Source organism: Hemiscyllium ocellatum, chromosome 16, assembly GCF_020745735.1.
Source record: "Hemiscyllium ocellatum isolate sHemOce1 chromosome 16, sHemOce1.pat.X.cur, whole genome shotgun sequence".
NCBI lineage: Eukaryota > Metazoa > Chordata > Chondrichthyes > Orectolobiformes > Hemiscylliidae > Hemiscyllium > Hemiscyllium ocellatum.
Genome location: NC_083416.1, coordinates 39,396,411 through 39,421,067, shown reverse-complemented (window position 1 = coordinate 39,421,067; position 24,657 = coordinate 39,396,411). Strand labels below are relative to the sequence as shown.

At 38.1% G+C, this 24,657-nt stretch overlaps 1 protein-coding gene across 1 annotated transcript in view; it reads right to left on the bottom strand.

The window, feature by feature from the left end:
* Window positions 1-24,657, bottom strand: part of unc5a (unc-5 netrin receptor A) — a 294,221-nt gene that overhangs the window by 66,406 nt on the left and 203,158 nt on the right. Inside the window, exons 10-11 of the mRNA XM_060837501.1 lie at window positions 17,601-17,688; window positions 14,741-14,909 (exon numbers count right to left, since the gene is read on the bottom strand). Coding sequence (XP_060693484.1) covers window positions 14,741-14,909; window positions 17,601-17,688 — 257 coding nt within the window. The remainder of the gene's footprint in view (window positions 1-14,740; window positions 14,910-17,600; window positions 17,689-24,657) is intronic.

Here is a 24,657-nt window from a genome sequence, read left to right as displayed (position 1 = left end):
TGAAGGCAAGGGGTGACAGAAGTAAAAGAGATGAACTTAGAGCATGGATCAGTGCTTGGGACTATGACGTTGTGGCCATAGCAAAGAATTGGGTTTCACAGGGGGAGGAATGGTTGCTAGATGTTCCATTTTAGAACATTTAAAAAGAACAGGGGGGAAGAGGAGGGTGTGTAGCAGTGCTAATCAGAGAGAGTGTCACAGCCACAGAAATGAATGTCATCGAGGAAGGTTTATTTACTGAGTCGGTATGGGTGGAAGTTAGAAACAGCAAGGGAACAACCACCCCATTGGGGTTTTTCTACAGACCCCTTCATAGCAATAGGAAGATCGAAGAGCTCATAGGCCAGCAGATATTGGAAAAATGCAGATGTATGAGGTTTATTGTTATGGGTGATTTCAACTTTTCCAATATTGACTGGAACTTCCTTTGTGCAGATGGTTTAGATGGAGCCGTTTTTGTCAGGTGTGTTCAGGAGGGTTTCCTTGCTCAGAATGTTGACAGGCCGAGGAGGGGAGAGGCCATTTTGGATTTGGTGCTTGACATTGAGCCAGGGCAGGTATCAGATCTCACGGTGGGAGAACACTTTGGTGACAGTGACCACAAATGCCTCACATTTAACATAGCCACAGTGAGGGAAAGGAGCAGTTATCATGGCAAGATATTTAATTGGGGAAAGGAAATTATGACGCTATCAGACAGGAGTTGGGAAGTACAGATTGAGAGCAATCATTCCACAGAAAGGGCACAACAGACATTTGGAAACTGTTTAAGAAGCCGTTGTTGCAAGTGATGCATTAATTTGTTCCTCTAAGATAGGCAAGGGGTAAGTTTAAGGAGCTGTGGATGATGAGAACAGAGGAGCTTCTTGTCAAAAAGAAGAAGGCAGCTTACATAAGGTGGAAGAAGCAAGGATCTAATACAGCTTTAGAGGATTACAGGCTTACCAGGAAGGAGCTCAAAAGTGTACTGAGGAGAGCCAGGTGGGGGGCACGAAAAAGCTTGGTGGGAAGGATTAGGGAGAACCAAAAGGCATTTTATTCATATGTGAGGAATAAGACAATGATCAGGAAGAAGATAGGGCCAGTTAGGGATAGTGTAGGGAACTTGTGCATGGATTCTGAGCAGATGGGGGAAGCCTTAAATTAGTTTTTTGCTTTGGTTTTCATTAAGGAAAGGGACCCTGTTGTGAATGAGGACTTTGAAGAGCCGGGAAACGGGCTTGTAAAGATCAAGATGAAGGAAGTTGATGTGCTGGAAATTTTGGCAAATTTCAAGATTGATAAATCCCCAGGGCCAGACCAGATTTATTCCAGATTGCTCTGGGAAATGATAAAGGAGCTTGCTAAGCCGCTGGCGAACATATTTGCTTTCTTACACTCCATGGGAGTCGTGCCGGAGGATTGGAGGGAGGTGAATGTTGTTCCTCTTTTCAAGAAGGGTAACAGGGAAATCCCTGGCAATTACAGACCATTCTGTCTTATGTCCGTGATCAGCAAGGTTTTGGAAAGAATTTTGAGGGATTGGATTTATGACTATTTGGAAAAACATAGCATGATTAAAAGCAGTCGGAATGGCTTTATGAGGGGCAGGTCACACCTCACAAATCTTATTGAGTTCTTTGAGGAGGTGATGAGACAGGTTGATGAAGGTTGGGCAATGGATGTGGTCTATATGGACTTCAGCAAGGCATTTGATAAGGTTCCCCATGGTAGGCTCATTCCTAAAGCCAGGAGGTATGGGATTCAGGGAGATTTGGCTCTCTGGATTCAGAATTGGTTGGCTTAGAGGCCAGTGATGAATGGTGTCCCACAGGGGTCTGTTCTTGGGCCTCTGTTCTTTGTTGCTTTTATAAATGACTTGGATGAGGAGGTTGAGGGGTGGGTTAGTAAATTTGCTCATGACACAAATGTTGGAGGTGCCGTTGATAGTATTGGGGGCTGGTGCAGACTGCAGCATGACATTGACAAGATGCAGAGCTGGGCTGAGAAATGGAGGATGGAGTTCAACCTGGATAAATGCAAAGTGATGCATTTTGGAAGGTCAAACATGAATGCAGAATATAGGATTAAAGGCAGGATTCTTGGCAGTGTGGAGGAACAGCGGGATCTTGGTGTTCAAGCTCAAAGTTGCCAACCAAGTGGATAGAGTTGTTAAGAAAGCATATGATGTCTTGGCTTTCTTTAACGGGGGACCGAGTTTAAGAGCCGCAAGGTTATGCTGCAGCTCTACAAATCCTGGTGAGACCACACTTGGAATACTGAGTCCAGTTCTGGTCGCTCTATTATAGGAAAAATGCGGAGGCTTTGGAAGGTTTACGGGGATGCTGCCTGGACTGGAGGGCTTGTCTTACGAAGAGAGGTTAACAAAGCTCAGACTTTTCTCTCTGGAGAGAAGGAAGAAGAGAGGTGATCTGATCAAGGTGTACAAGGTAATGAGAGGCATGGATAGAGTTGATAGCCAGAGATTTTTCCCCAGGGCAGGATTGACTGCCACAAGAGTTTATAGTTTTAAGTTGTTAAGAGGAAGGTATAGAGGAGACATCAGAGGTAGGTCCTTTATGCAGAGAGTTGTGAACGCATGGAATGCTTTGCCAGCGGTGATGGTGGAGGCAGAGTCATTAGGGACATTTAAATGACTGTTGGACATGCACATGGACAGCAGTGAATTGAGGGGTGCGTAGATTAGGTTATTTTATTTTAGATTAGGATTAATCCTCGGCACAACATCGTGGGCCGAAGGCCCTGTTCTGTGCTGTATTTTTCTAGGTTCGATGTTCTAATCCATAGGAAATATTACTGAGTTGAAATAATCTTGAATGGTGACCACAGTGTATCCTTTATTTCTATAGCCACGTCCTTTAGTACTCTGTGATGTAGATTATCAGGCTTTTGAGATTTATCTGACTTTAATCCCACTAATTTCCCCAACACTATTTAATAATTTCCTTTGGTTCTTCACTCTCACAAGACCCTGTGTTTTCCCAACATTTTTGGGACATTATTTATGTTGTCCTTTGTGAAGACAGAACCAAGCTATGCATTTTAATTGGTCTGTCATCTCTTTATGCCCCTTTATAAGTTGACTTGTTTCGGTCTCTAAATCACCAACATTTGACTATACTAATCCCTTTCTCTTCACATACCTATTGAAGCTTTTACAATCAGTTTCGAAGTTTTCTGAAAGCTTACTCTTGTATTCTATTTGCCTCATCTTAATCAATCCCTTTGTCCTCGCTTGCTGAAATCTAAATGTCTTCATCCTCAAGTCTGTTGCATTTCATGGCCAATTTGTTTATTTGAGCATATTTTGCACCCAAAGCAAAAGATTCTGGTTGCAATATTTACACTAGTGAATGACTGGCAGATTATAAGTACTGAAATATTAAATTATATTGCAAAAATATCATTTTTAGCACTAGTCTGTCAAGATGTGCCGAACTTGAAAAAAAATTGCTATTGTGTGCCCCACTGTCAAATTACATGTGTGCAGTACATATTCGTGACTTGTATTTGCGTTATGATTGATTTATAATACATGCACAGGAGGCAGATCAGCTGAAATGTCATTTAGTATGAGGTAAATAGGACGAGGAGTTAGTGACGTAGCGATAATATCACTGGACGAGTAATTCCAGGTTAATTTTATGGGGATGTAGGTTTGAAGTCCATCAAGGCAGATGAAGAAATTTGAATTGATCTAAATTTGAAATTAGTAGGTATTCCAATGATGATCATAAAAATATTTTTGATTGTCCTAAGTCCCAGCTCGATCACTAATGTCTTTTAAAGAAGGAAACCTCTGTCCTTACCTCATCTGGCCAGTGTTTGACTCCAAGCACGTTGCAATGTGGTTGAGTATAAACTGCCCTTTGAAATGTTCAAGACAGCCAATCAATTCATGTGCAACAAATGCCAACCTTACCTTCAAGAATTTTTTAAAAATATAGTCTAGAGCATTATTGCTAGGTGCTGTTTTCATTTGGATTGTGGTGAGATCATTGGTGAACTCTATTCGTTGAAACAATGTTTCCTCTCAGATGTGCAGTCGCGTAACCACTATGGCAAATTTCTTTGCAGGTCACACGCATATTGGTCCCTTGAAGTTATTTAGTGTAGATGGCAATGTAAAAATAACAACTTGAATTTGATGTTAAAATTGGTGTACCTCAAGGTTCAACAAGAGCCAGTCGCTCACTTAAATTATTTCATTAGGGCTTATGGTCCAATATAGGATGATCCTCAGGCTTCAAGGTTTGGTCACACATAGTCCGTACATTATCGAGTATTTTTCCAAAAAAATAGAACATATCCAGTTTTTACTCCAAATACCTTGGGCTTCGCCATGTTTAGCTGAAACCAGCTAAGGCAACTGAGGCAGTACAAAGGACATGGAGCGGTGAACAGAGGTGGCAGAAAGGTGGAGTTTCCTGCTTGCTAAAATGCAAACGTTATGTAGTACTGAAAGGAAGAATTTGTACTACAAACAATTCATCATGTGACACCTCTTGAATCCTGCTCTAGCTAGTTGGACATTGTGGTGAACAATTTAGCACATAAGATGAGCAGGAGGCTCTTTGAGCATACCCATCTGTAACAATGGCTTATCCTAGTAAACTATCTTCAGTCAGGCATCCTAGTACATGTGAAATCTTCCTATCATAGGTGCCAATGTTCAATTTTTCTGACGTAATCCCTGACCTACAGAAAAATCCTAAGTCCTCTGTGAATAGCAAAGCTATGGCCTGTGGTATCATCCTGGAAGCAGGATTAAAGACTTGTACTCCAGAAATTCCTGTGACCAAGACATAGCTACAAAGTAGATTCTGTCTAACAAGAGTAAAATTGTCAAGATATGTCCTGTCAAAATAGACTTTTAATTCTTCGGTGCCTGAGTGTGCTGGCAGGTGTGTTCAGTGGTAATTGACTCTCCATCCCCATCAAAAACAGCTTGCTGCATGAGCTCTCCATTCTTCTCCTTATGAGCTGATTGGTGGCCTTCTTAATTGCTGAGAACAATGCCAATGGATCTTCTTGCCTAGCACTTAATTGTTGTGGTGGCGAGAGGTAGCAAGAATCTCCTTAGGGCCAATTCGCTCAATAATTTGCCCTTTTTACCACCTCGAGGGACAGGATAATTGGGCACATAATAGGAGTCCTCAACAGTACTAACCTACTCACTACTGTTGCTAATAATGAGTTTGTTTTAAATTTGCATCAAAGTCTTAATGACAACAATGTCCTTGATTGTTTATAATGAAAATATAATACCATTCTTAAAACCAGAGAGCTAAATCATCTGCTGGCAGCAGTGTGGAAATAGGAGATATCTATCTGAATGCGTTGTTCTTAACTTCTGTTAAAGATCTTTGCGAAATGAAAGAGTTAATTTTTTGATATTTCAGCCATTTTCTCCACTGGGAGCTTACCCCCTGACGTATGCTGTTGAGGAAAAGAGTTTTTCTAAAATGATATTATCTTTGTGAAATTAATTTATAATGCAGTGCTTTCTAGTGAAAATATATGATAATACAACCATGCTACAGCACTGTAAATTTAAAGTGACTTAAACTATTAGAGATCAAAATATACTTTTAAATCTGCTGCTGGACTCCTATCTTGACCCCTCTCACTACATCTCCTTTATCAATTAAAAACAAAAGTTGACATATTTTATTTCAGGTTTCTCACTTTCTTTATCAGAGAGACAATTATATATTCCATTTCATTTCATTCTCTACACAACATCAGGTCAACTTAATTTACCAGTGTTTGGAATTTATACAATCTGAACTTAAATGAATTCAACACTAAATAGAATGATATGGCACAGGATGAGACCATTTGGCTCATCATGCCTGTGATATTTTTATCCAATTAATCCCAATCTTCTGTTCTTTCTACATATCCTTGTAAATATTTTTCCACTTCCAAAAATAATCAGGTAATAGGTGAAAACATAAATCTAGTCCCAGAGCTAGAAAACTATGGGAAATTATTTCAGATTTCCATAATTTCCATTTTCCTTCATTATTTTCCTACTGCTCACTGTATGTGAACCACATTAACAGAGATATATCTCTGTCACATTTCATGGAATCAACATTATTTGTGATTTCACTGAACAGTATGAGGAGAATTTAAAAAAAAAGACATTGGACTGTTTATTTTTCTTTTTTGGCTGTTTTTAAGGCAGCAAGCAGAATTTTTGACTGGTGTAGTTTTGCTCTGGGTGAGTTCAGCCTCCACCATCTTATTATGCTTTTTTTGACACAAAAACAGCCTATCAGATCCTTGCCTGCAATAATGCACATTTCCCACCTTTCAAGTAACTTAATAGCCATGTAACGAGCCAAGTAAGGACATTAATCCAGCCCTGGAGACAGGAAACTGTGGGAAATTAAGAACAGCAGTACAATTTTAAAACCTAAATCACTGACATGCCTACTTTGTGAATTTGAAAGACCAATTTTTGGGTAGGATCATTAGGAATGGGAGTAAGACATTTGGCTCATTGAGTCTGCTCTCATTCAATAAGATCATGACTGTTGTGTTGTTCGAATCAACATATTGGCTTTTGTATGAAAAATCAAAATCTGTGTTTCGAATTTCGAAAATAAAGAATAAACTAGAAAATAAGGAACATAGTTTGTAGATAACAGACAATACCATTTGTTTAGCTGAGTTAACAGTTTAAGTGTAGATACTTCATTGTATGCACTAAGAATAAAGAACGCTACAACACTACGGCCTTTTGGCTGACCAAGTCTGTGCTGACACACAATGCCTTTCTAAACTATGCCTCTATACTGTCTGTATTGGGATGGGACCATTCGCCACCACTGATAAGCCACTGCCCTTTCACTGCCGAGGATGCTTCGCCACCGCCCATTGCCAGCTGAGGACGATTCATCATTGCAAGTGTTTGTAACTCATTTTTATGTATAAACCAATAAAATTATATTTATTTCACCTTTTTTTAAATCAATATGTACTATATTGTTGTATAAATAAAGGGGACTGAGAAGTTTCATAGAACAGGCGGCAGGGAAAACAATCAATACATATATATATACATACATATATATACATACATATATATATATATATACACACATACATATATATATACACATACATACATATACATACATACATATACATCTTTCCGGTGGTGAATAGTCTCCAGAGGTCAAACGACCCCAGTGGAGAAACACTGGTGGCGAACCGGCAGTGGCGAATGTGCCGTGGTGAATCATCACCAACCCCCCCCTGTATTACCTGTCTATTCATATATCTGTCAAGGTGCATCTTAAATGTTGCTATTGTATCCACCTCCATCTCCTCTGGCAGCACATTCCAGATGCTAACCATACACTGCGCAAAAAACCTGCCTCTCACATCTCCTTCAAATTTACCCCCTTTCACTTTTAACCCATTTCTCATAGTAATTGACATTTTCACCCTGGGAAAAGAAAGACTCTGAGTATACATTCTAATCATGTCTCTTATACTTTTGGAAACTTCTGTCAGGTCACCCCTCCTCATCGATATTCAAGTGAAGACAAACCAAGTTTGTCCAATGTCCTCCAAACCTGGCAACATACTGTTTCTGTCCCCTCTCCAAGATCTCAACATCCTTCTGGTAGTGTGGTGATCAGAGCGTACGTAATAATGATGGATCTGTTCTGAAATGTTATTTTCCTCTTCATAGATGCTGGTTATTCTCCTGAGCATTGTGTACTTCAGAATGTGTTGCTTCAAAAGTCTAGCAGTTGCAAATTGATGCCTTTTGTTCGGAAAGTTTTTAAACTTAGTCGTACTGTCTGCTTCCATATTGAGGCATTTAAAGTAATTTATTGCTGAGTTGTTTGTATTTGTAACAATGTATTTTAACATCCAAACTTTGAAGTCCATGTAGGGGAATAAAATAAACAGCTGAACATCTCATTGGAACTTTTCATCAGTTTTTGTGCCCTTAGGTTGAAGGCTGATAATATAGTGAACCAAAACTGAGTGTATTGCAATAGGCCATTTAAAAGCTAATGGTAATTGGTGGGGCGGATGTTTAGCATTTTGTGGAGCTTGTAGTTCTGAACACGTCTTCAATCAATGACAACACTGAATCAGTTAATGTAACAATTACAGCAAATCCAATTTTAAAAAATACCATGTTTTTAAAGATTTAGCTGCTCCATTCTTTTGATTAGCACTCATCTCTTGCTTTTTCAGATTCTCCTGTCAGAAATCTACTACACTTTTCTCTAAAAGTTAATTATCAAGGTGTCAAGCAGCAGCAGATCTATTATGAACTTTACTTCCTTTTTTGGAATAGAAAATAAACAGCATATTTTAAAACATTTCAGCTGTTCTCCTAATTTAATCTTGGCTTGACTGTGCTTTTGTTAGAGATTATTTTCACATGGGCTTTTCATAATAGGAATGTGATGTTACTTATTGTTAAATTGAAACTACCACCAAATTTCTGTTCAATCAGCTCACCCCTTGCATCATCATTAAACCCATTGACAAGAATGACTCTCTTGACCTCTTCTGGGTAGAGTTCGATTCCCAACTCCGTCCCACCTTTCTAGTGGACCATAACCCAAAGCCAAATATGAAGACATTGTTTCCAAGATCAAAAGTGACCTTGTTCGCAGGAAATCTTCCCTCTATATCCTCCAACCATGTCATCCCACAAGTACAAACCTTTTCTTACTTCCCAAAATCCAAGAAGGTCCTGGACAATTCATGTTTACAGCTTGTTTATGCCCGATAGAATGTGTTACTTCCTATCTCAACTCTTTGTTTTCTCCCCTTGTACATTCTCTTTCCACCTCTTTTGATGCTCAATGTCACTTCAACAGTCTTCAATTTCCTGTCTCCAACCACCGCCTCGTCACTATAGAGTCCAATCCAATCTCCATCCACCAGTACAAGCTTCCTCCTCCAGCTAACCTTATTCTTATAATCACAGAGCCATACAACACAAAAACAGACCCTTTGGTTCAACATGTCCACGCCCAACTAGATATCCCAATCTGACCTAATGCCATTTGCCAGCAATTGGCCTATATCCTGTAAAGCCTTCCTATTCACATACATATCCAGATACATTTTAAATATTGTAATTGTACCTACCTCCACCATATCGTTGACAACATCATTCCAAACACATATCACCCTCTGTGAGAATAAATTGCTTAAAATTCCTTTTAAATCTTTCCCCTTTCACTTTGAACCTTTGCTCTCTGTTTTGGACACTTCCACTCTAGGAAAAAGATCTTGGCTATTCACCCAATTCATGCTCTTATAATTTTATAAACCTCTATAATGTTACCCCTCATCCTCCAATGCTCCAGGGAAAAAGATCCCATCTTTTTCAGCTAGTCCCTATAACTCAAATCCTCCAGTCCCAGTGACCTCTTTGTTAATCTTTTCTGTATCCTCTCAAGTTTAACTACGTATTTTCTGCAGAAGGGCGACCAGAATTGTACGCAGTATTCTAAAAGTGACTTTACCAACAAATATACTCAATATTCTAACAATGAAGGCAAGGGAGCCAAATGCGTTCTTCACCACCCTGTCTACCTGTGACTCCACTTGCAACGATTTATGCCCAGAACCTTACCATTAAGTGTATAAATTTGCCCTGGTTTGCCTTCCCAAAATACAGCATGTCATATTAATCTGAATTAAACTCCATCTACCACTCTTTGGCCCATTGGCCCATCTGATCAAGATCCTGTTTTACAATCAGATGATCTTCTTCACTATCCACTACACCTCCAATTTTGGTGTCATCTGTAAACTTACTAATTATACTTCCTATGTTCAAAGCTAAATCATTTATATGAATTACTGTGGACCCAGCACTGATCTTTCTGACATACCACTGGTCACAGGCCTCCAGTCAAAAAACAATGTTCTACTCCCACCCTCTGTCTTCTGCCTTCAAGCTAATTTTGTATGCAGTTGGCTAGCTCCCCTAGATCCCATGTGATCTAACCTTACTAACCAGTCAATCATGCAAAACCTTGCCAAATGCTTTGCTGAAGTCCATATTCTCTGTCTCCATTTCCAGGGTTAAGTTGTCTCCTAATATTCATGATGGACCATGAATCTGGGGAGTGACCTTGACTAATTTTCTTCACATCCTGATTTGTGCAAGGGCTCTATCTCACAATGTTGGGAAAGACTAGTGTTATGAAAGGGTAAGGAGTACTATACCTTTAAGAGAGTTAAAGGACTGAGCAAGCATGGAGAGTGCTGGAGAATGTACAATGTAACATTTGGTCCTTCAATTTGCAGTACTTGGGTTGTTAAGAGACAAAAACAAATGCAAATGTGGCCAATCAGTTTAAATTATGCTGCAAAATACCAACTTCCAATCAAGTTTGAATTTAGTATTTCAACAATATTAACACCAATGAAACTATCTGATGCTTTGGGGTACACAACCAACAAAAAATGAACAGTTGAAGGAGAACTGACAAGTCACCAACATGTACAGACTGCCTGAAACACAGCTCTCTTCAAGGTAACTTTATCTATCCATGACCTGTGAAACAGAAATACCTAAGAAGAAGAAAATCTACAGAGGAAGAGACAAAGGGAAGATTTGACAGCTGTGTGGTTTTGAAATTTGATTTTTTGGCAAATCTTAATCGGGGATTTTATCGGACTAGTATTATAGAATGGAAAGTCAAAGAGAGGTCTTGTAGAAGGAGTTGTAAATAGTTGTTAGTTAATTATTCTCTGTTATACTTTAAGAAATAAAGTTGTTACTTTTTACTTAAATAGTTCTTGGTCTCTCGAATTTTCACAGATTTCTATACGGGGTAAGTGTTTTTGTGTTGCTGGTTTAAATTAAGCAGGGGGATTTACCCTGTGTTGTAACACTAGAGACAGGGGCATAATCTTATAGAAGTCTGAGCACTATGACTTGTGACAAAATTGTGTTAGAAGTCTAGTGAGGGTGTTCTCAACATTGGGAGCATCTGACTCCAACTTTTTATGTTTTTCACAAGCAGTGTGGCGAGTTTCTCACTAGACAGCAGAGAGTTGATAATTAAGGGGACTGTGCTTGTTAAAAATGCCTTACTGATGGCCCAATTACCTAGTTAGTATTCAGTTTCCTATTTTAAAGCTCACCAAACAAGCTAGATGTCAAGAAACCTTGACTTGGAAACCAGCTGGTACCTGGCTAATTCAGCTTGCGGCCTGCTCTGAAAGAGTTCCATTTTGGACACCATGCACTAACATCTTAGGGGGCGCTTTATGGGCAGCAGCTAACCATCTACAGACATTGGTATTCGATATATAAAAGACCTGAAAACCCATCATGGCATATCTGTGATCCTCTTATGGAATGCATCTGCACTTCAATGTTACACTTCAATGCTGCACTAGTGACTGTCATTGTAAAGCTCAGTCAGGATATTGTGCACTCAAACTCTCAAGCCAACTCATGAACAGCACCAAGCTACATCTTTGAATTCACTGTCATAGCGCTCACTCCCTCTTAATCTAACTGCAGGGTCACACACCACTGCCTGGTCTTGCCATTTTTCACTTTTCCTCATCACACCAGGCTATAGATGAAGGAAGAGTTTCACAATTGTTCGAAGGCTTCAGTCAAGTCATGGGGGATAGTCTTTTCTGAAAGGGTCTTGGCAATAGGCAGTCACTGATATCATTTCAGTGGTTTGGAAACCGTCAGTCAGTTATTCAAGGTAGTCAGACTTGAGCTGCTCTCCACATAAGGGTGAGGACGTGAATGCAAGAAAATCCACATCTGTCTTGAGTATTTTGCCATAGATTATTAAGGGGGTTGACAGTGAATGGCACAGATGCTATTTTTGGTGTTGGTGAGGAGCTACCAGAAGCAAATGATTAGCCAGCACAAAGGGCATGCAGACTGAATGCTGTCAGGATTGGCTGAGTGACAGCAAGTGAGAGAAGATATTGCAGGCAGTGAGAGTGGGGCTTGGTTTTGAAGGTGGGTATATTAGCAGAGACAGAGTGAGTGTGAGGTATTGGGTAGACGGTGCCACTTACGGTGCTGGAGTGGAGTTTCCTATTGTGCTGGGCTTTCCCCAAAATGGCTGAAACTGCTTTATCATGGAAAAGGTTGGCATAGTCTGGCGTCATGGCCTCCATTGTTAGTCCTCGGGTAAGAGGAAGACCTGCCTCAGCAGGACCACAAAGTGAGGTTCCAATCTCCTTGCTGTGTGCCATGTCAGAAACTGTGCAGAGTAGTTCCAGACTGTCAGTGCTTTTCTGACAGGCTTCTAAAGATGATATGAGTGCAAGGGATGTCAGTGAATTCTGGGATATCACAGTGGCAGTGAGTTGTTCTGGGAACAGTGCTTATTAAGATAGGGCAGTACAATGTAATATGATTGTGTAATCGGGATGGCATACGTTGATTTTACTGCTCCTCGGATGCTGCCTGAACTGCTGTGCTTTTCCAGCACCACTCTAATCTGGACATAGGTTGTTAATGAGATGAGTTTGGTAAGATAATGTGAGAAAACCAACTAGGTATTACAGTGGAAATCTCTCAACACTACATGGACTTAGCAAAAAAAACACAGATTCAGCCCCAGGCTGACCACTTTGCAACACTCCTCTATTCAATTCACAGACACAACCCCAAGCTTCCAGTTGTTTGTCATTTTAATTCTAAACCTTAATCCCTTGCAAATCGTTCTGCACAAGGTCTGTCACAACATTTCAAAGAAATGCGATGTAAACTAGAGGAACAACATTTTTTCTTCTGACACTCACCCTATTACCTTTTGAACTCAACACTGAATTCAGTAATACTTGATTATAAACTCTACTTTATTTTTATCTCTTCTTAGTTTGATTAGTTGGTCTTGCCTTGTTTTGTTCTTTATCATATTGAGTTCATGCGGTTTTATATAATAATTCGTGCCTCATTTTGTTATTAAATGTTTTTTAATTCACCATATACATTACTCCACTTTTTTGGCTGTTAGATCATAAAGTCCTCTGTTATTTAATCTCTCACACCACATTAGAGAGATTTTCTTGTGTTCTTCCCATCCTCTCTCCACCTCCACTGCCTTAACAACTCTTACATTTCTATCTTTCTTCAGTTCTGATGAAACTTCATTCAACCTTAAACATTGAGCAGGATTTTCTCTTCCCTCGCAGTGGCAAGTGTTGAAACAGGCTAATAATCAAACAGATTGGTACCAGAGAATTCCTGCAATCTTTCCACTACCTTCACTATAAAATGATTACTGGGCCATCTTTTCAACACCCCACCAACTAAGGACCTTAAGTGGCAAAGTAAGGGTCTCAACTCATCACTAGCCCAATTACATGCCTTCCTGTCAAATACACAAAATATCTTCTGCCATTAACAGTTAAACCACCACAGCCTTCCTGTGGGTTGTGGGGGTGATGCCATTTTCTCCAATCTGGCAACAGGAGAAACCAGTCAGGACAGGGGGATAATACTTTCCTGCCCTTGCCTCTGACCCCTCTCCCTGTAACCACTGCTGATTTCAATAGTTTCTCAGCCCAGGCCTTCAATGTCTCTCTGCAGCTCTCAATGGCTTACCAGCCTCAAACTGCCTGGCAGTTCAATTGGGCTGGGACTTTTTGGTCACTTACCAAACCTAATAGATCAATGAGCACAGAAGTACCTGATTGCTGTTTTCATAATGGTGGGTTGGAACAGACAGTTACTCACTGTTTGAGACTCCTGCCTCCACAATTTGTGCACTAGAACTAAATCATGCCTGGTAATTCTTTGCTTTTCCCTCAGATGCTACCTGATGTCCTGAGTTCTTTCAGCATTTTTTTTGCATTAATTTTAAATTTCTGGTAGTTTCAGCATTTTACCTTTTATTTACCATGTCTTGAAATTGTTTGATGTAAATTCACATTATCTTGAATGATACAGCCCAGGTGCAATGCACCAATCTACATATGTAACCTAAAATTTGACTTTAAGAAATTATCTTTGTATTATTGGCATTTACAAATAAGTTAGTGCTAGCTTTTTTATCAAAACTTCCTTAATACAAACATTGGAACAGAAAATAATTTAAATGAGACTATGACACTTATTAATAATAGTTCAATTTTGGAGTTCAACTTCAAGAAGTATTTATAAATGACAGTAGCTGAGAGAATGTTGAATTCAATAAGTCTAATAATTTGTAGGTTGGGGGAGCATTACGACTGCTGAATTCTTGCAAAACCTTAACTGATTTGCTAACATTTCTCAGACAAGGGAACCTGCCACCTTCTATTTGTGACCCAATCATATTATGAAGTTGATCCTAACTGATCACAGGGAAATGAGTTCTGGGCAATACATTTTTCTGTACTCTGTGTTAACTGTAACTCAAAACTCAATGAATACATTTGCTGTCTACAAACTTTAATGTCATTATTTCTGTATTTTATTGTCTTTGTTTAGCATTGTAAATTGTTATGCCGATTATTTCTCATTCAATACTGACACATCTTCTGTTGTAAGGCAGCTTCAGGCTCTGACCATAAGGTGGAACTATGGTTCAAGTTTCTGAATTCACTTGTGAAATTTTATTCTCAATTCCCATATACACTAAAATAATCGTTCAAAAAATGATTTTCTCTGGATCTTATTCTTAGATCGATGGCTATCCCATATATGAAACTATCTTAAATGAGAATGTAACTTTTTTTATCTGAAATGTAGAAAATATCTTCTTTTTACCTCCCAGTTTCCTTGAGGCGATTGTTTCTTCAGCTTTATAGACCAGTTTTCCAGATTTCCTTCTGCACAATGTTGAATGCTAAGGATGACTGGCCCAGTGAGCAGGACACCTGGAGGCCCACAGCTTACAACTGGACTGAGCAGGGTCTGGCATCCTGCTAGAGGTAACCTCAATTATCAAAATGGTAAAAACACATGAGCAATGTAGAATAAATAATGCAGAAAAGATGTATTATTCAGTTCTATGTTTTCTATTATTCATCTCACAATTTATTTTCAAAGGCACTTTTATTGAACACCATTTAATTCAACTATATAAAATTAAGGCTGCCATTCTCACAATGGGCCAGAGTGTTTGGAAGCCATTATGCTGTTTAATTGTAGGAACATTTCTCTGTTCACATAATTTTGAGAATATTTTGAGTTCACATTTTGTCTTGGTTCTCGAGAAATCAAAAAGTCTCTACATCATAGTTTTCAGGATTCATAGTTTTTTTTTAATTTCAAGATAGCGTTATATAATACAAAATCACTGAACTTCTGAGGGAGAAAGAATTTCCACAGGGACCAAATAAACTGTTTTGATTCCCTTAACATCAAACCTTTTTCTCAGCTTGATTATTTGACCCCAAAAGTACACCTTATTCATAAAATTTGTAAAAATACATTCCAATACTTTTCAAATTTCAAATTGAATTTTGCAGGAGGTGTAATAGAATTCTACTTTCATCCATATAGTAGGTTCCACTCTGAGTTGCCTCAATACAATGTCAATTCTCTCGATAGTTAAAATTTACATTTCATGTCAGACATATAGCCCATGGCATTCCATAGTTTCCAGTCCTTCACTGCAACTGAAAGTACAACTCAGATCAGGAACTTACTGAGCAATGAACCATGATTGCGAGTGTTTGTCATTCAACAGCACATTATTGTCATTGTAGTTCTGTTAAACAGTACATGCTTCTGAACAAGTTAAATAGTGATCTTGTGCTGAAAATGTGTTGCTGGAAAAGCGCAGCAGGTCAGGCAGCATCCAAAGAGCAGGAGAATCGACATTTCGGGCATGAGCCCTTCTTCAGGAATGAGGAAAGTGTGTCCAGCAGGCTAAGATAAAAGGTAGGGAGAAGAGACTTGGGGGAGGGGTGTTGGAAATGCGATAGGTAGAAGGAGGTCAAGGTGAGGGTGATAGGCCGGAGTGGGGTTGGGAGCGGAGAGGTCAGGAAGAAGATTGCAGGTTAGGAAGGCGGGGCTGAGTTCGAGGGATTTGACTGAGACAAGGTGGGGGGAGGAGAAATGAGGAAACTGGAGAAATCTGAGTTCATCCCTTGTGGTTGGAGGGTTCCTAGGTGGAAGTGGTCTTGTACCAAATACAACAAAACTAACCAGGAGGCTAACATAGTGTATAATATGACTTGATAAATAAGTGATAATTGTTAAGTTTAGATGAGCAGCTCTGCAAACCACATGAATACAATTTATCAAATATATATGCTGGGGTCAGATTAAAAAAAAATATAATTTGATATTTATAGTTAGGAATTATTTCAAGAAGTAATTCTGAAGCCTAAACATAAATTCATGACAGCAGCAAAATTGCAATTTCTCTAAAACTATGTCCTGACTGGACTCTAATTAAAAAAATGTGCAGCAATGTCCCAGGAGAAACAAATCTTAAATAATTGAGTTTGTTGAAAGTGAGCAAAAGAAATGTAAAAAAATCTCCTGATAAAATTTAAAAATAATCCTGAACATGTTACAATTCTTCCCATCATACCTTTTTAGGGAGATATATTCCAGTTTAAACTGAGGACTATTTGGTCAGATTGAAACCAGCAATGACACATTCTCAGCACAGCTGCCTGCTTATAGGCAATATAGAAATAAGGTAATATCTGAAATTTCACAACTTCTCAGGCTTTCATTGTAAATCTGGCAGGAGACTAGCACAACTTACAGGAAAGCACCAAAGACTTTGCTGTGTCTCTATTGTTTCCAAGCATCACAAGTCAACTGGAAAGGGTTAGATCAGCGAATCTCTAAGCTGGTAATTTCAATTCCTGGACATAATCGTGACAGTACGTTATAGAAGTGAAGATGTACCAACCTTCACAAGGGCCCATGTGATCCCATGGAGGAGGAGAATGAAGTAGAAGTTGATTGACAAATTGAGCATTTTCTCTTTTAAAAAGGCCTGGGCAATGCCCTTTGCTGAGTTCTTGCGAGCAAAAGGCTGCTCCTGTCCAGGGAAAAGGGTAACGGTGACAGTGCTGTGGATTCCAACAGGCATTGGAAGATGGGGAGACAAGTCTGAAGCCCAGCTTGTATATATCTTACCCATATTATTTAGTTATTTCCCAATGACATGGTAAAATCTTGCAAGATTAACTTGGAGGCTACCTTCAATCAGGCATAGTCTATATTGTGACCAAAAAGTTTTTACGGTCACTTGAGTAATTGGTAAAGATGGATATAGTAATAATGGAGCATTTTCTCTCTTCCAGCAATTGGGAGTGGAAGATTACTTGGAAAACCACAAGTATAAACGGCTGCAGACCTGTCCAATTCTCTGCCTTTTTAAATTAGTAACTTAGAAGACCATTGATTTTCTTTCAGGTATTCTGCCCAGATGATGCCCTACATAAAATATTAACTTAACATCAGATTGTATAATAGTCTGTATTACTTAAGTTCTACTTTGTTAGACTTCAACATACATCAGAATGTTAATTAACACGAAAGATCCAACTGATCCAACTGATGGACTTGCTATAGAAGTGGTAAATTTGCAGGATTGCAGATTATATGGGCAAAGTAGAATGAGAACTGCAGCATGATCTAAGTTTGAGTTGTCACATACCTCACATCTTCTTTTTTGTGGACAGTAAGATAGAGTTCATAGATCTTGCCTCGAGGAATGGCTTCTGGTGGAATCAGTAAACTAATCCCTATAAATAAAACAGGAATTTAGAGTTTGCCACCTGCTACTTCAGAAACAATTAATATTTATATAATAAGGTGTTCGTACAATTGCGTTTTCTGGTTGGAACAAAAATGATGTTATTATTTCTTTCACACATCTTAATAAGTTGTTCTATTTCTTTTTTCAGCTGACAATAATTTTCACACAGCTTCCAGATAAGAATGGTAATGAAGTCTGAACAAATGCTATTAATTCACCTCATTTGAATCCCTCCCTTAGATGTAATTCTTTCTTCCTCTTTAATTTTTCATGGTTTGTTGGTATCATGGACAACACCAGTTTTTGTTGCCCATCCCAAATTGCTGTTGAACGGAGTCTGGGCCATTTCAGAGGGTAATTAAAAGTGAACCACATTGTCAGGGATTTGGACTCATACCAGCTAAATTAGGCAAAGTCAGCAGCTGTGTTTTTACAACCGTCCTTGGTAGTTTCATGATGAGTAGCCTCCAATTCCAGATTTACTAAGTGCATTATAATTACACCAGCTGCCATGATGGGATTTGAAGCCCATATTTGAAGCCCAGGCCTCTGAACTAATAGACCAGTGACATTACCAGTACGCTTCTATCTACCCGAAATGCCTTTGAGTTTCTCTATATGGTGACAGAGAAATTACATAAGATGATGGCAAACCAAATAAGGCAACATGAAACACTGGGCAGAGCATCCAAAAGGCCAAACATTCCTGGCAAAATATCCTGAGGAATGGAGAGAACAGAAAGAAACACATAGCTGGAGCCTGGTTGTACCCTTATCAAATCCTACGGATCAAAGTTGTACATGCAGGCATCAGTGTTGACATGCGGAGTGGGTGTAGTTAACAGAGCAGGGACAGTGGATTACTTTGGCACAATGCAACTAAGCATTGTAGTTTCAAACTTGCTAGTTTTCCAAATCTGCAACGAATTATAATAGTACAAGTAATGTCAAGCCCAATTCAGCCTCAGTGAAATCTTGACATTCCAGAACACTGACTTTGGCCTCTTATTTTTTTTAAATGTCCATGGTAGTTTAGTGCTTGTGGACTTGTAATCCAAAGGCTCAGACTACAAATTTTGAGACATGTTCAAATCCTAGCACTGCTACTCTATTTAATATTAAATGTGAAACTACTGTGCTATCATTAAACCAGTTTGGTTCATTGATATGATTTAACTGTGGAAAAAAAACATTATTTTGCAGGGACGATACGTGGCTCCAGGGCCAGAATGTGTTTAACACTTGATTGCTCTGTGAAATGGCATTGTATATTGCTCAGTTATTGCCACCATCTTTTCAAATTAGGGACAGCCAATAAATGTTGGCTTTGCCAGCGACACTCACATCTGATGAATAAATGAAACAAGTTTAACTTGCTCTGGTGCCCATTTGAATAAAATGGTTGTAAATGTATCTGTCCTCAGATGCCCATGAAAACTGATCTCACTACAATTTTTTGTTCTGGCTAACCATGTAAGGGCAGCATTTTTTGTCAGGAATTTCAGGATTAAGACTCTCCACTGAAAGTGAGCTTCTTTTCCAAGCAATATTTTATATCATTATTCATATTAATAAATCAATAAGTTACTCTTCAGGACACATAAAACAACAGCAAATCTGGTATCAGCTCTGAACACAAGATCGTGCTGAGCCCTTTTAAATAATTGATTTTGCTGGACATCACAACATAATCTACAAATGGATGTAGCAGCCTGCACATCTGTTTTGCGTTAGGTTCAGTAAGACCTCTAAATTTACTTAGATTATGAGTTGCTCCCTCCACACATTTGGAGTTCTTAAATAGCACTGCAGATGCTCAGCGTCATCTAGAATGGACACAGCTTGACGTACCTTTTTCTTCAGTTGTATTCCATTATAGATGTATTGCTATATTTCTCATTTTGTTGTAGCTGTTTGTCAGGCACTGCTACTGTCTCCAATTGTTACTGTGAGAGAATTGATGCTACTGAAGTAAATTGCAATATTACTGCAATCTAGATTACTTAAACTGATCCAGGTGTTCTTTGTACTTGATTTCCCCAAGTCATGTCACACTGTACGTTGCTTTCAAAGGAGGTATGAACTCTAGCGACGTGAGGAGGAGAATCACAGCAGCAACAAAAAGAGGTACATTTTGAAGAAGATCAATAAAGCCATGTTCGTATGCACTTTGTACTTCCCCAGAGCCAGACTGCTTCATCAAGAATAGCTTTGTTGATTGCAGTGAGGCATTTATGGTCTTGATCTTTTACGCAACAGAATTGTTCCAGCAAACAGTTTAAAAAAAATTGCTCAGACAACAAACATGCAGTATAAGTGCACCATGTCTGTCAACCTCTCAATTCAACAACTGCTATATGGGAAACAGCTGGCAACAGAACAGAGCCCTTCACTTATTATGGTTAGACTGCATTCTTTAAAGGACAGACATTATTGATGGTCTGTTACATGGAAGAATAGGAATCCATTCAACCCAACACTTTTGTAAGTACTCATTTCTGGGATAATCCAACATAATTTGTTTTTTGTTCTCCCCCGCCCCCCCCACCCCACCCCACCTTAGCCTCGTTCTTTCACCTACTAAAACGTATAGGTCGTTCTGCTATAACACGCATTTTGTTAACGCAAATTTACTGTAACATGATTGATGAATTGGGGACACTTTCTAAAGTACAAAATTTTAAAATGTGTGTCGGCTGAAACGCGATTACATCACCAACACTTTAAGTGCTGTTTCTAATGCAGGATTGCATAAGAACGCAACCATCATGTTATGGAAGAATTATTTGTAATCTCTTATGAACAACTTTGTCAAATACCTTCTGGAAACGTACATAAATAACAAAAATAGACATACCCTGGCCACAAATTTTTTGTCACCTCTTCAAAAAAGTTTTAATTAGATTGGTCAAGTATGACATAACCTTTAAAAATTCATGTTGGTTCTCTTAAATCAGTTGAAACATTTCAGCTGCTCTATCCTTAGACTTGAGTAATTTCCAGATGACAGTTGTTAGACTAATTGATCTCTATTCCTGGGTGTCCTTCTGTCACCTTTCTTAAGTAGTGAAGTGACATACAGAATGTCCAAAGGAACAGTTCATGAATCAAGAGAACTTAGGAGGATTATGAATAGGAAATGGAATGTCAATACTTCAACATCAAGTAAAATTGCGATGGTTAGCTGATGAGACCTCATCAATTTTTAGTGGGCATGTTAGTTTAACATTCCTTACTTTCATCCAACAGTGTGTTTTAAATTTTAAGAGAATTTACAGTGACTGATTTTACAGATTAAATGAATATATTCAACACGGTACATATGATTTTCAAAAGATGTTCAATAAGCTTCTCATAGTTGATATCACACACAAAAAGAAACATGCCTGTAAACATCTATTCATAAAATTGAAGTTTATAACATATTATTATTTGGGAACTTGTGTTCTAAAATAGAAGACAAATAAATTGTAATTTTAATAGTTTTTGAAAAAGTGCATTAAAAATAGCACTTCGAAGAAATCAGATGATTTAGCTAAATAACTAGCAAGCTGTTTAGGGAGTTGGTTGCTATAGTTTTCACTGACTTGAGTTTTAGACCCCAGAGAAGGAGAGTCAGAACAGAAACAGATTCTTTCCAAAAGAAGAGATCCTTAATAGCAGAAGGTGCTATTAGCAACAGAAAAAAAAGGGTGAAGACATTTATTTGCTTAGAAGAAATCTCTAGAAGCAGAACATGTGAAGGTGTCAGAGGGGAAAATTTCCTACAAGACTTTTGAGGACCTGAGTTGAAGGAATTCATGTTCAGCGGTGATGGTGAGTCAGCTACTCAAATGTTTAAAGGTCTTGGACAGAGCCATTACTTGAAGAAACTAGTATGAATAAATGCACAGACCTTTGTTAAAAAGGAAACGGATTACAGACATACCAGATGAACAAGGAACTTTAATATGGAGATGTTAATCTACTCTCAGGTTTCACAGGTCTATAAGTTATTGTTGTGGCAAAAGCTGAACACTTCTTTCCAAGATTTGTCCAAATACTTCTTGTATAGTCCAATAAGTTTATTTTTTGTGTGTGATAAACATTTGTGCTCTTTTGTTAAAAATTACATTGCACAAATTCACAAGAGGCTGCCAGTGACTGACCGTCATGGTAAACAAAGAAGAAAAGGAAATATCATTCATCAGGCTGTCTCACTATTTAATCTAAGTATCCCGCATTACCATCAACTAGGATAATAAAGTTGGATGTTAGGAAATAAACAGTTGGTTAAGGTTTATGAGCGCTGTTCATTTTGGAAGAGGTTTACCATCTATAATGTTTATAAATATAGATGATTTGGTTCTGAGCATAAGGATAATGTCCAAAATTTGTTCATCAAATTTTAGGGGTAAAATAAAAGACTGCAAAATATTGGATTGAGTAGAATGGTGGGAGAAGCAATTTAATGCAGAAATGACAGAAGCGACCTTTTCAGAAAGAGGACACTTGTTCCATTGTGCCAAACTGGCTATCTGATGAAAATCAATTTTACCTTTCCCTGTACTTCTTTTAATTCTTTCTAAATTTTAAAAGGAATTATAGACTCTGCCTGTTCCTTCACTTTTCTGAAAGACAAAATAATTGGCTAATGGTGCTTTTCATCATCCTTTTGAAGATTATCTTAAATTTAACTCAGTTATTAGCGTCTCATTAGTGAACATTGTTTACAATTGGTTATCTTTTCAAAGCCAAATGTAATTTAAACACTGATATAAACTACATTTTGTTCTAATAAAAAGAGTCCCAAGGTATGAAATGCATTGTAAAATAAGCTCAGAGTGAATCAGTAGACTACTTTGTTTGTGTCCATTTTCTTTCTGGGTTACTGATTTGTTATAACTGTATTCTGCATTTATTTTAATTTTCAGTTTTATCTTAAAGGTTGTAAAGTTGCTCTTTCTGTAATAAAAACCTTTCACTTCTGACAACACTTCAATTGATCTGTTTTGCACCTTATCCATTAATTCATTCTAAGCTGATGCACATTTAACATGGAAACATTTTAACTGCAAACTAACAGCAGCTAACTAGCCATCATCCTTTGTTTTCTGTCCTTCAGCCAAACTCTGACCAATGCTTCCACAATCGCTTTAACTATTGGGATTAGTTAGCTTAGATGGCTGGCTTATGATACAGTGTGATGCTGACAGTGTGGGTTCAATTCCGACACTGGCTCAGGTCACCATAAAGGTTCCATCTTCTCAACCATGCCACTCACCTCGGCATGGTGACCTTCATGTCAAGCTATCAGGGGTTGTCTCTCTCTAGAGACAGAGTAGCTCTGTGGTTATCTGGGACTATACCTCTTTACTATTATCAAATACCTTAATTTAAGGAGGAAGTTCCCGCTACAGCACATTTTAAAAATCCGCATGAATAACATTGATTTTAATTCTTTCCATTTAGTTCCATTAAAGAACACTTCTGAATCCTTTGGAGTGGATCTATAGTCATTGATAACAGATTAATATTTCATTCCAGCTTCCCACGTTTGTTTAAAGTCAAGCATAATATCACTAAATCACATCAGTCGACACAATGGTTCCCTTTGGAAAACTAATAAAAGTCCATATATAAAAGTTATAAATCAATAGAGATATCAACAACTAGATCTCATTCTCTGCTGTTGATTAACTTCATTTCATACTATTTACATATTCCTTAATGGAAAATCACACTTTTGAATGAATTGTTTAGGAACCATAGCTGCAAGATTTACTGCTCATGCACGAAAATTATAACAAAATTCCTCAGATTAGGAAAGTGAAAACAAATCATATTGTTAATATGGTAGGATTCAACTTTTAACTTGCAAAAAAAACCAAATCTGTGTAAATGTAAATGTTACACAATCTAAGAAAAACATTCTGACCCTGAATTACATTGATTGGAGCACCGTAGAATTCTGCTGTTGGAATCTTTGGCTCATTTGTTGCAATTCTGTTAAATCAGATTGTGACCTAAATGTTTTTCTTAGCTTCCCTAAGCTAAAAATGAGTGTTGTTCAGGTTACCAGCATTCTCTCAAATGTTCAAGATCAAGGAAAAATAATAGCTAAATTAGTCTGAAATTGCATTTAGTCTTTATTTTGTAAAGACTGATTTTGAGTCACATTATAGATGCCTGCAGAGAAGAAAATTAACAATATATTCAGCATGCCCTGAACCTCTCTTTCTTTGCTTTATCTTCATTAATTCTTTGGTTTTATGCACATGGTCAGGTTCAAAGTTCATAGAAAGATATGTGTACACTTGTTTCAGCAAAGTTTTGAAGTGGTAAATTAAATAAAAGGAACAGAAATGTCAAGACTGACAATTAAAATATTTTTTCTCAAATTGTCAGCTTAATATTGCCACATAAATTCTCCTCTCAGTTCTTTTTCAGGCTTGCCATATTTTGATCGTGTCAAGTTGACACAAAGGGTTTTTAAACACCTTACATTTGTATTGACAAAAGATGAACATGTTGCACTGTAGATATGTAGGGAGGGTGTGAAAAAACTGGCTATAAAATGCATGGTAATGCTGTACTGGCAATTCCTTACTATGATTCACCATTTCATAATGGTGCTAAAAAAGGTTGGGTAGATTCACTACTGCCGATCCTTCTTGCTGGTATCAGTTTCAGGGGAGAGCTCACATAGACTCTTCAGCAAAAAAAAATAGATTTACTTTTGATGAATACATGTTACTTAATAGCTAATTACTCTGAGATACATGATTGCCTCTTGTGAGACAATAAGGTTAAACTTAAACTTAAATGCACATCACTACATTAACTCCATGTTACTCACACAAAGAGCAACCACTGAAGCACAAAATACACTCTGGTACACACATGTAAAATTGTGTAGGGAACTGGTTAACTCTTTCCTAGGAACAGTCTCATCTGTTCTGATGGGTAGTGATGT